This window comes from Clavelina lepadiformis, chromosome 9, assembly GCF_947623445.1.
Source record: "Clavelina lepadiformis chromosome 9, kaClaLepa1.1, whole genome shotgun sequence".
Classification (NCBI taxonomy): domain Eukaryota; kingdom Metazoa; phylum Chordata; class Ascidiacea; order Aplousobranchia; family Clavelinidae; genus Clavelina; species Clavelina lepadiformis.
In genome coordinates, this window is record NC_135248.1 from 12,366,677 (window position 1) to 12,384,098 (window position 17,422).

Sequence of the window (17,422 nt, forward strand, 5' to 3'; positions counted from 1 at the left end):
TGAACATTATTGCTGAGAACGGATAGACGTCACAGTGTATATTAAATATTATTCACCTGATCAATTTCGATTCGAAACACGATGCAATCTTTGTCAATGATAGATTGTTTTTTGTGTTTTTTTAGTAACAACAAAACAATATAATAACGTACTATATTAACAATACATACATGCACCTTCAGCAACTGTGAGTGAGTCGACTCACTTCAACGAAGGACTGCTGCTGTTAAAGTACAACCACAGATTATGCAAGATACGAAACTTAAAAATATACCGACAAATTTATTAAACGTGTCTTGGTTGTCTGGCATGGGCATCTAAATCAATGAAAATTGTTCTAATCTGTGCGTACTGGTGTTGCGATACGTGTATTTTCTTTCCTGCAAAGAAAACAAGTTGAAACATCTTGTTGATCATTGCATAAAGCTCATAATTGCTTGTTCGCAAGCATGGCGAAACGTGAGGTCTTACGTAGATACGAAACACACTGACAAAAGTTTACGCATAGCGGAACATACGTTTTAAGCTATAAACGTAACACATACGCTACGTTTCCTTCTGAAGTCCATACGTGATGACGTATTCACGCAAAACTAAATTCCCGACGCAAAGCGCCACGCACCATTGCCGTTCAAAAATGTTGTCATCAATTGTCTTTGAAACCGATTCCAAAAACAAGAAAAGCAGTCCACCCAACGTCGAGCCAGGAGTTGTTCATTGTCGACACTTAGGACTTACTACACTGGTCACGTGCTTTATTTGTCCGAGGTTCGGTTAGTCAACCAAATACAATCATGGAAAACGTTAGCGATGACGATTGCTCAAAATGTATGCGTAAGAATACAGTTCGGCGACCATCAGTTGCCAGCCTGACATGCAGCTGTGTCGTTCGGTTAGGAAGGCAGTTACGTTAAGGTGATAGTAAACATTTATAGTCGTAAAACGCAATTTAACATCCTAAAGTTTTGCTTTTTTGTCTCATTGAATTTCTCTAAGCTTGTAGCAGAAAGACGTCTCCATGCCAAATATTCTTGTTCAATTTGTCGCATATTTGCAGGCAAGATGGCAGCAGGACCGTAACCATGGTTCATTCCGGCGTTTTTCGAACGTGCTACGCAGAGGGGCGTTTCAGCTATGTTAGTTTGGCGAGTGTGCCTCACGGAGGGCAGGGTGTAAAATAGCGCAGAACACGTAAAAAGTTTCTATTACTGAACAGCCGTAGTCATTTTATAAAAATTGTTTTCACCTGAAATAGAGTTCAGTGGTTCGTGTGTCTTGGTGTCATAAGTAGTCATTTGTACCAGCTCTGTAGGAATAAGATGGACCGTAGGCCATGTCGATCAGTGGTTCCCTACAAACTATGGAGAATACGCGTTGCTCAACTCTGTTTAATTTTGCCGCGTCTGTGCAAGGGTTATTTTCTCTGCCGGAATTGGATATTGAACGCTTTGGGACTTTTTGTCAGGTAACATTTTGTTTTAGCTTTGTTCCATTCAGATATTGGTGCTGCAAATAACATATTATAGCCTTGTTATCGTATTTTACCGATGTCCAATCATCGCTGTATTATGTCCTCATCACTACGAATGAAAATAAAGAACTATCGAGTGACGTCAAAACAGCTGTTTTCCGATTGGTCGGTTTTCAATAATATTCATCCGCGACCATACTGCTATGTTGGTATCCGCTTTATTAAAAAGCAACAAGCACTTATCGTTAGAAACACAACGAGATTTTCAAATGTGTTGATTAGTAGCTTGTCAAAGTAATTTATGTAGAAAATATTTAATCAAATCTTTGAATAAAGTGTAATTCGCCACATTTACTTAATGAACTGACCTGAGGGAGACATTTTCTTTGCTAACATTTATCTATGACTCATTGCATGGCCATAAGCAACCACTTTGCATTGATCGTATTGACTGATTTAACGTAAACTCTTTACGATTATTTCTTTCACAAAGTTCTATAGTCGTGCTTAAAAATATCTGAAATTACAGTACAAAAAAAACACAGAAAAGTGCTGCTGAAATGATCACGATACATACTTTTAAACAAAAATTTGTCATTTTGATTTTAGTTTTTATCTTTGCTTGATATTTGCAACAGATTTAACTACTATTAAGAAACTACATTATAATCTATAATGACAATCATTCATTTCTTAATCAATCTTGAGTTCGATGCAATTGATTCGACCTTAAATAATGATTAAAATGTTGTCGATGGCAGAATGCGTCGTTAGAGGGCGCTTGCTGTTACTGACCTGTTTATTCAGAAGCGATCGATACCGTACGCATTTATGATAAAATTTAATCAACTTTGTGGGAAGTTAATGCTTTTAGGGATAAGAAGATACCATAAAAAAGGAAAATATTTGTTGTAGAAAACATGAAAGTTTTTATTCATCATTTGTAGTTTATTGGTCACTTCAAAACGTTTCGGGAAGCGGCAGACAGTATAGCAAGTATAGGTTAGGCTATTTCATGCCCTGTCTCTGAATCTGAATCCAAAATGTTTAGTCTGGCAATTAACGCAAAATCTGCATAAAATTTGTTGCCAAAAAAATTCAACCTGTCAAATTCCAAACTCTTCCATTCGGATATCAGCAAAGTTACAGAAAATTGTTTCAGGCACTAACATTTGCTGTGATTTCAAGAACTTAAGAATTGCATTAAGTGATGTCAGTTTGACTAGGCCCAATAAAAATGTAAGGTGAAATATGGTACACGTGTGTTTGCCACCAGGTTGGCTATTTAATCAGAATTGGAAGAATTTATTTTTCTTGTTTATGATTGTCAAACATGTACTCTTTTAACTCTCCAATTAAATCACACATGGGTGAGTTATATATATATATATCTACAGTATCACCTTGTACTCAACACAAATATCTTTTATATCATCAATGATTACTTAAATTGATGTTCAACTATTCTTCAGAAACACCAGGAATAGACACAGTATCACCGACAAAGGGAACAAGAGTTTCAATATCATTAAATGGATTATTTGGAGAAGCCGGAGGCCTTGATGATCACTTACCTGCTTCCTTGTCTGTTCAGTCGCCGCCTTGTGGAAGTGGACATTTAAAAAGTATACAGACAAGTCCATACAAATCTCAGGTTAAACATGATTACATTTTGAATCTTACTTTGATATGTTTGTTGGATGGTCTATGCAGCTGCTTCTTATAGTTTTGGAATTTGTATTTTAAAGGCTATATAGCCTATATGTGATTAGGCTATATTATGGGTAGGTGGAAAGTTATTAAACTTTTCCTGTGCTGTTGTGGTGTAGGTAGTGAATGTACCGGGTCAAATCCGAGGCTGAGTACAGACATTGTGGTAATTTGTAATTTGCCGTATTCGGCTGGTATGTCATTATTTACATCAAGTCTCTTAGTTACCAACATTTCAGTCTAATTATTCCCACACCTATCCAGTATATTCTGGATTACTCGAGTTTTAACCATACTTTAAGAATGCACGTAGTTGTATTCTAAACTCCTGCACAAGATATAATTAAAGAAAACAAGAGACCCTTGACGTGTGCCGGAGCACGACCGTAGCAAGCTCATATGAAAAAATGAGTAAGTTGACTGGACAGTGTCTTGACCCGTGCGCATTCTTACCAAAACCTAATTGTTTACACGTAAGATATAATGACAGGAATTGGGAAACAACCTATTATTACGTCAAATGCATTGCGCAATAGAAAGGGTTAATATTTTCAGTTAGTAGCCTACCAGTTTCGGTTTTAGTCATCATACAATGTTAGTTACACTGCTGCTTGCTAGAGCAAGACAAAGAAACTTAGAGTATAATGCGGCTGGTAAGTTTTCACCGGTTTGGTCATATTTCACGTTCTATGCAACTGACTACGCAGTGAACATATGCAAATTTTTCCAATGCAAAATTAGCCACTTATAACTTCTTCAATGACGAAGCATTTGCTTTCTGCTCTACTGTGTTGCGGTTAAGTTGATTATGTAGCTTGATGATTGCTGCTCCAGTTACGTAATATGGGTTGTTGCCATAAACTAAATAACTATTAAAACAAAAAAGTGTTGATTTATTTCAAGTTCAGTGATAAGTTTTAAAAGGAAAATGTTATGTCTTTGTAACAAATTGCATTAAAAAGTTTGGAAAAGCTAATACTAAGGTATTAAAGGTTTTGCAAAAATTAAAGATTTTGCATTTGAAACAGGGAAGTTGAAAGTAGGTGCTGCTTAATGTAGCAGCTCAATACTGTATAATACTCCTTACTGTGTTCAGCGTGCATATGGTGCATTGTATCATGCATAATCGGTGTTAAGCCTCCATGCGTGTGAAACGTGTGAATGTTTGACCAAGTACTTAAATTCAGATCATCCATTTCCTACTATTTATATATATCTATGCATGTTAAATAGAAACAAGTTTGTTTTGTTCTGGATTTTTAGACTGGGCTGTTCAATGGTGGTCAGCAACCAATTCTGCTTTCTGAACTTGCTGAATTCTCACCTCACAACAGAAACTGTAGTCCTTTCTATGGCAATACACTCTGTTCTTATGTGTCACCACATGACAACAGCAGATGTACTAATTTAGCTGCTGCCACTTGTGGAATTGGAAAGAGGTTCACTTACAAACAAGATTATGCAATAATAGCCTCAAATAGAAAGCCGCTGTGTATAAAATTCATTTTACTACTTTCATAGTTTCACTTCTTTGTATATTTATATATACACACATACAGGCTATGGAATGCATTTTGCCACTTTACTTTCTGTTCACTGTGACATTAAAGGGACTGTTTTATTTTAGTTTTTGTCGTAATCATCTGGAATTGCCAAAACCCGGAGAAATAACTGTTAATGGAATACCTCAAAAGAGCTCAACCAATTTTGCTGTCCACCCCCAACAACTTAATGAAAGGTAGGCTGTTAACGCCTTCAGACTTTATGCTTGAAATGTAGTAGGTTGTAGATTGTGAAATGCAATAATATTTGTAGCATAGAAAAGTTTTCAAATTTGAGCTTTCAACAGTTACTGAATGTTTTTTAGGTATTTAACTGCTGACAGGAGTCAAGTTTTGGTCAATGGCTCAACTTGCCCAGGCACAAAACCAGGTGATTATACAATAGTACAACTTAGCTGCGAGATTTTATCTCTTGAAGCATCACTCTCAGTAGATTTTTATTAGTACGATATATGTTAGTTCTGAGCCCAAAGAAGGTTTTTAAATATTGAAATAATTCTTTCTGATTGTTTTTAAATAATTAATAAACATTTTAATCATATCTTTCTCCTCAGGGAATATGCAGGGAATTACTCTCAATACACTGAATGGTGGATTTACAGACACTTTACCCAGAAGGTACATCAGTCTTGTTTTGATCAATGTTTCCACGTCAATAACTGTACGTATCATTCTATAGACAGTGGGGCATCGATGTACTGTATACTTAATACTTATATAGGAATTCTGTTGCGCCAAAACTTGGTGGAGGAAAAGGGATAGATAAGCCAGACAGCAGGAGCGTAGGTGTGTCACAGAACTCAGCCGCTTCTAGCATAGCAGTTCCAGTTTCTTTGTTTTCTAATCCATCTCTGGTCACTGATAGCAATCGGCTCACAAAAGAAAAGAAAATACAAGCGTCTATGAATGTAAGCACTAAGTAGTAAATAAGTATGTGGTAGAATAATTACATTATTCGTGAAAATAATATTTAATAAATCGTTATACTAATGTCTAGAAGAAACGTAGAGACTGTTATAACATTCTTGAATATTGAATTGCATAATGCACTTATGTGTTTAAATGTCGTTCAAAATATGATTATTAGATATTAGTATTTACCTATATATATATATACATATAAATTTGAGCGCCAGCGCTGGTTTCCTGTTAGAGCACAATGCATGTGCAGTGTATTTTTGTGATATAGTGGCCACTGGAATATATGTCATGCTGTGCTAGCCTATATTGTCACCATTGTGATGCAATCATACATTAAGGTTTCGTACATCTTTGATAAATGTATGAAATAGATGTTGATCGCATTCAAATTGTGTTGTTTATTGTTCATCTAACTAGTGATAACTATTAAATATTTTGGGCGTGTAGGTGCCACAATCAACAGCTGGTGGCAATACTTTTGCGATGGATGGAGAATTTCTGCAAGCTTTTGTGGATTTTCTCAACCAAAATCAAGATCGTTTGACTGCTAAGCAACAGATCGAACTGCTCAATTCATTGGGAGTAACTGTGGCAACCGTTAAAAATCCAGAGGACCTACATGGAATATGTGCTTCTAAAAAGCAACAGACACACAGACGTGTGAATAACAATGTTCAAAAGTCTGTTAAAAACAGCCACAAAACAACTGTGTATAACATGCCAGCTTCTATGAACACATCAAGTTACGGTACTAACCACGTCACAAATCAAGCAATGAGTACTGTGAATCAAAGCAATCAAGTAAACGTCACTGGATTACAACCGTTTTCCCAGACTTCTGATTTGAAACGTAAAGCTGATGCTTGTGGTCAAGCACCAAGTAATGCGAAGAAACCCAAAAAATCAAGCACTTCATCAACTGCCAGTTCGTTGCAGCATTTGTCGTCAAGTGAGCTGGATAGACGTGTGCTGGAGGCCTTGGCTTCTGTTGGTGGCCTAACTGTACCACATAAGAATGACAATACAGTGGAAACGCCAAAAATTTTGAACAAGAGCAAGTACGCCAAGTTAAATTCCACTTCCAGTCGCCTTACTACAAAGTTAGACTTCAGCAAGCAAATTATATTGCCATCAGTGAACATTTCCGTGAACCGCAACAAGAATTCAGACAAGCTTAATGTGGAAACATCTGTGAATGCACTGAGAAAGTATGTTGACTTGCAAATTGACAACAGTTTAAGGAACCAAGACTTGTTTCCATTGGGGCCTTTTTGTGATGATGGAAGCTTAGGTCTGTGCACTTGTGTGCCATCACAGTCCGAGGTGCAACCCGTCATTAAATCAAAGAACATTCAACCATTTACGAAAAGACACAAAAATGTAGATTGTGAAACATGCAGAAAGATGTTGTATGCAGATCCATCTCAGAATTATTTTCACAAACATTTACATTTTCCTTTTATGACATGCATGGAAACAAAACAAGTAGAAAAACTAATGCGTGGCCATGAATCGCCTGGAGTAGCAACAGCACAAGGCAAACAGTGTGTTACGGACGATCCTGCTTCACCAACAAAACGATCTTCTGTCAGTAGACATTGCCGTCGTTTGAATCAAAACACCAAAAAGTGGAAAGCGTTATACAAGAGAGAGAAAAAACAAATCAAACTTCTTACAGAAGCAGCCAAAGCAAGCCCAAAAGAGACAGCACTTGTGTTAAGCAAACTTGGTACAAAACCAATTACTTGTGCAGCACAGCGTAAAACATGTGCCAAAGTTCCATCGCTGTGTACCCTTACAGATCGTAGTGGTGCTCGGCAGTGTGAAAACAAAGCCCTACCATTTGCTTGTTATTGCCATAACCACATCTGGCATTCAGAGATACAACAACTTTACAAACTGGATACTTCCATGAATGTAGTTGCAGACATCTATGTGGACCCACCAAGTGCAAAACAAAGAAAGAAAACTAAACTTCCACCTTTGAGCAAACGAAAGAGGAGGCGCATTAAAAAGGGGAAACTGTCTAAAACGGACCCTCAAGCTTCAGACAGCCATCAAGAGAATAATTCTCCAAAGCCGATTGCAAAGTTAGAAGTCCTTGCTGACTTGCCATCTCCGTCTAAAGAAAAAAGCTTGAACACTCCTAGCGAATTACAGGGCGACAGTGTTGACGAAAATAAAAACAACAATGCAGATGGAACAACCAATCTTGCCTCGAATGTGTCTGGCAACGGCTTGCCCATAGCAGTTGATGATGACAGTAACTGCGGTGTATTTGAAGCATTTAGCCTGGACGGAAATGAGCTGCTGAATGATGTTATGCCTAACATGTTTTCCGAACTAGGTTTATTTTCTGGAAAATCAAGCGAAGTTTTGGACAACGCATTGCTTTTGGCAGGAGCTGTAGATTCAGAAAACTCAAATATTGACATAAACATTGACGAACTTAATGAAAATGGACTATTTTTTCCCTCAATTAACAGCATGGAATCACGTAATGCGGCTATAAATGAAACCATTGTAATAGACAGCAGTGATGACCAGAAAGACACGTCAACTACTATTGGAAGTGCAAAAGCTTCTGCGGAGTCTTCAGCACAAACAAACAACCCAAATTTACCTTCAAGTACAAATGGTTCTCGAAGCACATCTCCATGCGCTGTGGCCTCACAACAAAGTATTGGATTAAGCCAGTCAAGCAGTTCCTGCAGTCAGATTTCACTTGTGCCACCGCAGATCAATTCAGATGAAGATATTTCAAAGTGGTTACCTGGGACCCAGTTTTCTGACAATGTGCTGACTGAGAAAAAAGAAAACTTGAGTATGTGCTTTTTTTCTGTAGACTAAGCTTTAACATAACAACCGTAACCTTTTTACTTTAAATATGAGTGCTCCAAATTGATTTATCATTGTAGTTTCCTAGTGCAACGGTTCCAAACCTTTTTTGGTTAGCAACACCCTAAATTGCTTACCCTACCGATTTTATTTTAACATTAATTATTGGCTTGTAAGTAATTATCGGCATAGAACGTATAATTATATATATATGTAAATATAGCCCAAGTGTTAGACTACCAATCAGGTAAAATTGGATAATCTTTGTCGGCGTACCTGATAATTTCTTACGACACACTGGTGCCGCTGGTCAGCGGTTGCTGTATATATGCATAACTGTCGTCCATTCGAAAAGCTTATAAGTTTATGAAACAACAGAAAGATAAGTTGAAATCGTTAAAATATCACGCGTGGATGCAATAACACAATCACTTAATCACAGCAAAAATCCTATGAAATGTTTTTATTGTCCTGTTTACCATTCTAAAGCTAAAACTTGAATCATTTCATGGTTCTGTGATATATATAGTCTGGTATGATTCAATGCAACTCAGTCATAACAACGAGATATGAACACTTTATAAAACAAGGTGTAGCTGGTGAGTCCACGTCGTTGGATTCTTCAATTGTTGAAGACCTGCATGAATTGGAAGGAGTAATACAGAGCTTACAGGACGAAACTGCTCAAAACAACTCACAATGTAACAGGGAGTTATCCACCAGTTCATTAAACGCTGATGAGTACACCAGCATTCTGGCCAGAGAACTTTCAATGGTATGGTGTTTGCACTTTAATGGAATGTTCTTGTGTAAGTTGTGTTGCTCCAATTCGAGTTCTTCTGTTGTAGCATGTTAGGTGTTGACTAGTTTCAATCATAGTGTTATATAAAATGTCACAAAAGTCTGGTTGGTAGATCAGAGTACACTTACATAAACAAATACACTTGATATATCTGTAAATCCAATACAACTGTTACAGGATGCTGAAAACAAGGCATTTCATTCTTCGTTGTCAAGCAGCCCAATAATTACTCCACCACCAGAAACCGTGTCATGGAGCAGCGTACCATCAAGTCCTGCAGAACACGCAAATATCAATATAACAACGGCGAGCAACATCACTTTCAACCTTACACAAACAAACAGACTTCAACAACCTACCGTGCTTAGCACTGATGATGCTGGGATTAGAATAAAATATTCCAATGTTGGATTGAAAGCAAAGGGTCTTAGTCCAAAAGGAAACCGCAAAACCAAAAACAGAACCCCAAGTAAAAGAAAACCAAATAATGCCAACAGGTCAAACTTACCGATGGACCAAATCCTGCCTTCACTCAGTGAAAACAACTTAAAAACCGGTCCAGGAAGATTGTCCAACACAAGCATTTTAAACAACAGCAAAACCACCCAGGCAAAGCCTACCAATGTCATTAAAGCGGCAATGAACTCGGTCAGTGTGAAATCAAAAGGAGGCAAGAAACCCAGATGTACTGCTCCAGTACCAAAGTAAGACATAACTTATTATTTCTCTGCATAAAATGTGCTTCATTCGCAGAAATTGCTTTAGTGTTGTGGGTATTTGCATAAGAAGATTCTGAAACATTTTTGTTATAATCGCAGAGTAAAACAATTTACAACTTGTTTTCAGTTTCTTTCCAGCGAACACTCCCCATACAGTTGCATTTTCACCGCAGTCTATTCGCATGCAACCCAGACTGGTGACTGGTAATGTAGTTTGCGCGTCAGTAAAGGGGAATAGTGCGGTAAGCTTCCTACTTAACCATATTCATCTTGTGCAGCAGCAGTGCATTGAACTATAGATATATCATGATTCTCTGCATGGGTATTGATTGATATAAATCTTTATATGTTGTCATAATCTGCATGCGGTTAATGAATATTGATTGCTGTATTTTTGTGTGTTTTTATCTAGGTAAACAACCAAAGCATGGTCCTAATACCAGTCAGTGCTGTTGTACGCACCGCAAATCAAACAGTCTTACAGGGCACAGGCCAAAATCTTGGCATAGCTTTTGCAGTTCCAGCACAAGCCAATTCTGCAAGCCCAAACATGAACACAATAATTCCAATACGAGGAAATGCCTTGCTATCTGGAGTGAGTAATGGTCAGCAAGTGCTTATCTTGAATGGAGCGCAGACGACTTTGGCTTCAGTTAGCGGTAATTACTGTTTTAGTACTTACAATTGAACTTGTATGTGGTTATAATGTTGACTGTGGTGAATGCATTTGAGAATTAGGGATATATTTTGGTGTATTGTTAATTGTAAAACTAACTAAACAACAGTGTTTTTTCTTCCACTGGTAGTTTCTATGTAACAAACAATAACACATGGGTTAGGTTTGGTTGGATTTTACGATTAGTTGCAATAAAAGATTTTGAAATTGATCTGAATTTTCATTGGTTATAGTTGCAGGTGCGGTTCCAGTTAATACAAATCTAAACCAATCACCTACTGTAAAACCAGCAGAAAAAGGTATATTGTCAAGTCATTTCATGCTCGTTTGTTTCCGGAAGGTTTTATATTTACAAATTGGATCTTAATTGCTTCATTTATCGCTTTTTTTATACAGAGCAATGTCAAAACTTAGGTCATGGAATGTCCACAAAAGCAGGCATCGCTACATACCAGCAAAATCCATCTTTTGGACCAAATGGAACATCTAAACCGGTTCTTGTACAGTCTGCTGTGAAACCAGCCACAGAACATTCTAAAACGCACAGAATTTCGTCTCCAACAGTTGTGCTTCCATCAACATCAGTCGCTCAAACTTCATCGCCTGTTTTTACAAATATTGACCGCAGTGTTGGTTCGATTGTGACCACAGCAGCTCAGAATCAAGGGTCACAATTGCTTTCACCAAAGTTGTCGCTGAACGCTACCATATCCTGTTCTGCATCATCGCTTTTGTCCAAGACTACCACTGTGAAAGACGCTAGAACTGTGCCCGAAGTGATGAAGACTTCTCCATCTAGTAAAGGGGGTACAGTGCACTGGAATCAGACTATGGCAGGACCAGACGCCCCTTTGCCGCAACCAAGAATGTATGGGTCCGTCGGGGGTCAAACTTCAAACATGTTGTACTGTCGACGCATCAGTCCTTCTTTAAATAACACTCAACATGTCATAGTTGGACGTTTGGGTTCACTCGGAAGAGTGGGTCTGTCAAGACTGACCATCGGTGATCAAGCCAATGGTTTTGAAAGATTAACTTTCAGCAATCAAATAAAAGGCCCTTTGGTTTCAAGTGAAGTCATTTCAGAGCCAAAAAATCTTGAGCAAGCCAACAATGAAAACTTAAAGACTGTTACTTCCAGAAGCAACAGTACCCAAGTAAATAAAAGTTGTTTGCATTCAACAACTAATGACCTGCAAGGTTCCAGTTTGAATGCTACAGACGCTAATGTTGTAGTTGCCTTGGGTACATCACAAGATTCGTGCACTGTGTCAGATGCAAAATCTCCTGGAAGTAATTTAGACACAGAAACTGGTAATTCTCCTCTGCCTTGCCACAAAGTTAATCAAACTTTAAACAATGAGGAGATCATAAAGCTTCAAACTTCAACGCCAGTCCGGCACAATTCAAGGAAGTCCGACCACAAAATGACGCTGCAAGATCCAGACTTTTGCGACTCACTGGAGGAAGAAACGGATCGACTTCAACCTGACATCAGCAGCACCTATCCAATGATGCACCTGATGAAGGATAAAAAGGTTTCGAATCCATTTCCTTTAAAGCCGAGGACACCGAGCAGTATAAACGAAACGGTTTTACCATCTTCTGTTGATAAAATTAAAGATGGAGACAGTGGGAAAGTGCTGGTTAACTGTGCAAAAGCGACGCGTAGAGCTGCGATTCTCAGAAAACGTTAACCTTGTGTGTTGTGTACGATGTCTATGGTGCTCCCTTTTACATTTCTGTCGAAAGATTTTTACCTAGAGGTTAGAGTTATGTTACATTGTCACATATTCTTGGCTGTGTTTTTGATAAAAGCTTTTCTTACCGTTAATGAATGCATTTTCTGGATTCAGATGTGTTTCTTTTAACGAATCTACTTCTCTGATTTTTAAAGTAACAAGCCGTAACATTAAGAAAATCTATTCACGTTTCAACACTGTAGGAATGGTGCAGTACCCTGAAAGCGATCAAGTAATGTTTACTTTCCCTGCTGGTATTGGCATCAAATTGTGCTATGAAATGTTTCTAGCATTACAGCGGCGATCATAAATGAATTGTTTTTATGTGTCCCCGCAAACTGCCTTCAAGAAATTTATATTTTATTTCAAGATACTTTCCGCGTGTTCGTGTAATTGCGCTTGCAGTAGCAATCATAGATGATATTGTGCCGTCCTTACAGCTGTTGTTATTGTTTCCTACATAAGATCTTTTTAGTGTTCTGTTTCAAATACACATTTATCCTATACAAAGGTGTGGTCAAAACATACGCGCGCCATTATTGCCGCCTGTGCAATTATTTTTATTGGGCCATTACGTTTCAGATAAATTCCAGTTAAACACACTTTGGTAACGCCCACATTTCGGCGGCTGGGTATGACCGTTGTCAGTTTATGACTAGCATTAATGATTAACAAGCGTTCGCTGTTAATGGTCACTGCTCGTAGCCGTAAGTGGAACGTGTGCGTATAACGCTGGTCAGAGTTATTTTGTGGGACATCTTCTACAACTTTTCTATTCGACTTTGAAGTAAATTTACAACAGTTAACTTCCTGGTGACAAATCTGTTGAGCAAGGACTAAGATGTCTACAGTTTAGAAAAAGGCAAACACTTGAAGTAAAAATAAGTGAACAGTATTTTACACAAAGTCAATCCCAATCAGACATCAACATTTTACGCCACAGTTAATACTGTTTCTACTGGGATACGTAATGCATCACATAAAAAGCTTGTCCCGTCGCTAGTTTGTTTCACAACTGTAGACGTTGGTTGTTTCTGTGTTTTCGTTTAGGCCCACTGTCAGGCGGTGATTCAACAGCATTTTGGAGTCAACCTGAGCAGCAGGTTAGTTGATCAGAATTCAATGTAATGAGTAATGACGTTACGTAGCACAGTTTGTAAGCAAATTTACGTCACGATGTTACGCATCAATGCACGTGATCAGCTGGTTGGTTCATTCGCTTTATGTGGTTCCGTTTCATGATGAACGTAAACAGTTATCTCCAGTACCGGCAATAAGCTAGCGTAAGATTGTGTTTTGAATGCTTCGAAACCAGGTTACGATCAAGTAATTGCAGGGTACATTTCAGACAAAACAAGCTTTAGGCGTTTTACCAACAAAGGCAAGTGTAGTGTAGTAAATAATATTTAAAAATGCCTTGTGGTCTAAAACTTAGCTACCGTTCTGTTCTGGGCCGTCTGAAAGTGGCATTTACCCTGTCTACTACTTGCGTGATCTTCCCAAACGTCAGATATCGTGTTAGTTGTAGATGTAATACTTGCCAGAAATAGTTCCTTGTAGCCTATTAAGTCTCCTCTAGCTTACGTTGGAAATGTAAAGTTTTACTAGTAAAGCTAGATAGGACTTACTGACTAGATAGAATACAGCATGTAAATTAAGGCAGTTCATAACTTGTTAACATTTATTTCAGCATTTGTTGCCACCAGTGAATAAAATTTGACAATTATGGTTACTTCCTTTAAAGAACAAGAATTTGACATTGCCGTTAAGGAAATGGAATGTCCAGATGTTTCTGGATGGGAACTGTTTGTAGAGACGCATGGAATCAAAGTTTTTCGCTACTACAGAGTTGTAAGTGTTTGAAACAACATTTTCAACACATTCTATTGCCAACAAGATAAGAAGTGATTTTGTAATTTCTTTACAGCAATCAAAGCTCTATGAATACAAAGTTTTTGGCATAACCAATATGGATGCAGATAAGTGTGCATTAGTTTACATGGATATTGCATACAGAAAGACATGGGACTCTTATGTGAAAGGTAAATATTGTAAATTGTATCGGTTTACGTTATTCCGTTTACACTTAACTGGTAAGCCATGGAATGAATTTTTACGGTATCATATTGGTTATTAGATTGCATAAAGGTACAGTTCCAGTATTTTGTTATATTTTTAAGCATCTCAGTGCAAGGCATACTAGTTGGTTTTATCAATGTGTAGAATCAATCATATCAATGTGTTCTGGTGTGGCTTGAATTATTAATTGTGGGCTTCATGTCTGTTATAGAGTTAACATATTTGCGAAAGGGCGATCCAGAAGTCATCTACTGGGAAGTTGCTTATCCCTGGCCGATGTCAAACAGAGATGTATATTTACGCATTTTTTCGTTTTCTTTACTTCTACTAGCTTTGATTTATTGTGCTTATGAAAGTCTGTTTGTGTTATATGATGAATCAATGCCCACTTGCAACAGTGGAAAGTAGACCAAGACAAATGATACACGCTGATTTTTAAATTAAATTGCTTTATTTTAATATGTTCAGTACGTGTACTTGAGACAGGCGAAGACGATGATCAAAAACGAGAAAAATGTCTATGCAATTTTGGGAAGGTATTCTCAGCATAAATATAGGCAATGATGGGAAGCACCTTATTTAAGAAGACGTTTTGAATAATTTTAATGCGCAACTAACTACACGTGTATATTTCTAAGTAGCTTACTTTGCATATTGAATGTATAATGCACAAGTTGTCAACATAAATGTATGTTTTACTATAGATTATAACAGATTTGTTGTTACCAATTTTAATATGATGTAAGATCTAAATTTATTTCAACATCCGTAGATCAGCAAAACCTGGTGAACTTGAAGAAAGAGAAACGGTCGATCCCAAAAGAGGAGTTATTCGTGTCGATGATTACCTGCAATCTATGGTCATTGCTGACAATGGCAAAGGCACAAGTAGAAGTAAGCCTGTGTGTTTATGCTATGTCAAACACTACTTTGTGATACTTCTATATTGCTGGGTCCATACGTGTTATTTTATGTGCTAAGCTATATTTAAGAACTATGTACTGTACTCACTATTTCCACACACTACGACAACTCCGTTTATGTTTCTAGTATACATGCACTATTATGACAACCCAAAGGGCCATATCCCGGCCGTGGTGGTGAATTGGGCGGCAAAGACCGGTGTTGCAAGTTTCCTGACAACGCTGGAAGAAGCTTGCAGGAGCTATCGTTTGGAATGAAGCTCTGTTATCAAAATAACCAACAGCCCGTTACGCCGCCACCCACTTCAAGCGTAAGCCCGTACAGTGGCCTCGATTCGCTTCAAACGTCACATGTTGCGCCTCTGTTTTTTGAGTCACAGCTTCGTGTTATGCATATGTTTGTTTTTAATTTTAATATTTTAGTATTTACATCTAGATGTTTCAAATCTGCTCTTAATAACAACGTGAATCGCCATGTGCTTTAGAGCACCTGGGAGTGTTACAACCGTACTGCAATTGCTTTGCATTTTGTAAACGTAGCTGTTGATTTGCAGTAGTAGGCTTGCTGTACTAACTAGTGTACTTTCTTTACCTAAAAACTGTTTTGAGTTGGGGATTGATTAATATTGTGTTTTTTTTCTGCTGTAAAGCAATCGAAGTAGCAAAGTCCTCTTTAAATCTTTTGCTAGATAATAATTGAAGTTAATCACATACACACACCGTGATTTTCTGTTCAATTGAAGGTAATTTATCACTTTTTTTGATTACGCGATTTGTTTTTCACGGTTGAATAAGGCGGGCCGAAAAATGTGCTCGTAGGCGTTGGTCGTATGAATGTGGTCCCGTTCAAACAAAATTTTATTGACACAGGGGCCGACCTCTCACTTAGCAACATCGTCCCATATTTGTTAAGTAATCACGTTTGGATTGGCAAATTCTAAGAGCCTTTAACTGTAGTGGCTTTGTCTTTGTGTCTATTGAGCATGTTTATCTTGCACTGTAGATTAATTGGGCACTCCTTATAATTCTTTCAAAGAAATAATATCATAACCAGCACAAAATGATAAACAGCGAAACAAAACTATCGCCGAGTGAAATAGTTCCAACTGCTTATCGAGTGTACAACAGACAAGATTCGTTTCTGTTGTTTGTTGTTATGTAATACAAAACACGTCCTTGTGTAAACAGCGGTATAGCTGGCATTCAAAGCATTTTAAAGGCATTTGTTTTGATGTTAAACAACGGAAGTGCCCGATCTGTCACGACATAACGACTATCGTGATTAGCACCGCCCTCGCGATGGTTTAGTTTGTGACATGATTTAAAGTTCCACAATGTTTGATTGTGCTAGTTATTGGAACTAGTTTTTATTTCTTTCAGTTGTTTATTTGAGCATTGAGCCGTTTGACTGTTGTCTAAATTTTCTGACATATGTTTCGTTGATTTGTCGCGTTCCTCACCCCTTGTACAAAACTTTTGATGCAGTATTGTGAAACGTGCTTTGTTCATCATTGTGCCTTGCTACGTTTGTTTGTACACATCCAGCTCGCTCTTGTACCGCAATTACCAATTTTTAAATTTTAGTTGCTTTGTGTTCGTAATTTTTATAGCATTATTTATGCATTAACATTTATTTTTTGTCCAATGCCTTGTTCTAGATTATGTTGCTGACATGGCTATATCACAAGGTTTCGTTTTAGTCGATCGTATTACTTCAATTTTTCAGCGCGAAGTTTACTACATAATCAAGCAACTTTAAATTATGCTGTTTTGTGTGAAAAGTGGAAGGGCGAAAGACAGCTTGACATGCCCCCGTTTAGTCCCCATGGAGTTGGCAAAGAATGCAAGGGCAGTCCAAGCTTGCCCTGCTCAAGGACTTTAAATTAAATCTATAAAAGCAATCTAGAGGTGTCATTATTGAAAGGGGGGATATAGAGAAAAATGTTTTCACCCTTTCTATGTCTTTGCTTTAGTGCCGT

General features: G+C 37.7%; 2 protein-coding genes across 3 annotated transcripts; both read left to right on the top strand.

Moving 5' to 3' along the window:
• Window positions 1-2,308: 2,308 nt before the first annotated feature.
• LOC143470231 (uncharacterized) lies at window positions 2,309-12,951 on the top strand. Of its 2 annotated transcripts, none has more exons than XM_076968218.1 (14): window positions 2,309-2,841; window positions 2,944-3,125; window positions 4,445-4,620; window positions 4,809-4,919; window positions 5,049-5,113; window positions 5,298-5,361; window positions 5,465-5,651; window positions 6,112-8,488; window positions 9,093-9,277; window positions 9,482-10,008; window positions 10,151-10,265; window positions 10,436-10,682; window positions 10,933-10,998; window positions 11,096-12,951. In XM_076968218.1, the coding sequence occupies exons 1-14, from the start codon at window positions 2,805-2,807 to the stop codon at window positions 12,394-12,396; spliced, it is 5,640 nt and encodes a 1,879-aa protein (XP_076824333.1). In that variant the 5' UTR covers window positions 2,309-2,804; the 3' UTR covers window positions 12,397-12,951. The 2 variants fall into 2 exon arrangements, with proteins under 2 accessions (XP_076824333.1, XP_076824334.1); XM_076968219.1 differs by having other exon boundaries at window positions 10,939-10,998.
• A 1,148-nt stretch (window positions 12,952-14,099) lies between these two features.
• On the top strand, window positions 14,100-17,206 carry LOC143471083 (phosphatidylcholine transfer protein-like). Its single transcript, XM_076969432.1, has 6 exons — window positions 14,100-14,292; window positions 14,369-14,483; window positions 14,732-14,811; window positions 14,989-15,056; window positions 15,293-15,414; window positions 15,571-17,206. Exons 1-6 carry the CDS (start codon window positions 14,167-14,169, stop codon window positions 15,699-15,701), a joined length of 642 nt encoding a protein of 213 aa, XP_076825547.1. The 5' UTR covers window positions 14,100-14,166; the 3' UTR covers window positions 15,702-17,206.
• The last annotated feature ends 216 nt before the right edge of the window (window positions 17,207-17,422 follow it).

Excerpts from the sequence above, each read along its gene's own strand:
- LOC143471083 (XM_076969432.1), top strand. The coding sequence starts at position 14,167 with ATGGTTACTTCCTTTAAAGAACAAGAATTTGACATTGCCGTTAAGGAA. Across the intron at positions 14,293-14,368 it reads TTTTTCGCTACTACAGAGTT|CAATCAAAGCTCTATGAATA; the intron begins GTAAGTGTTTGA and ends ATTTCTTTACAG. Across the intron at positions 15,415-15,570 it reads TGGCAAAGGCACAAGTAGAA|TATACATGCACTATTATGAC; the intron begins GTAAGCCTGTGT and ends TTATGTTTCTAG.
- LOC143470231 (XM_076968218.1), top strand. The coding sequence starts at position 2,805 with ATGTACTCTTTTAACTCTCCAATTAAATCACACATGG. Across the intron at positions 2,842-2,943 it reads TCCAATTAAATCACACATGG|AAACACCAGGAATAGACACA; the intron begins GTGAGTTATATA and ends ACTATTCTTCAG. Across the intron at positions 5,114-5,297 it reads TTGCCCAGGCACAAAACCAG|GGAATATGCAGGGAATTACT; the intron begins GTGATTATACAA and ends CTTTCTCCTCAG.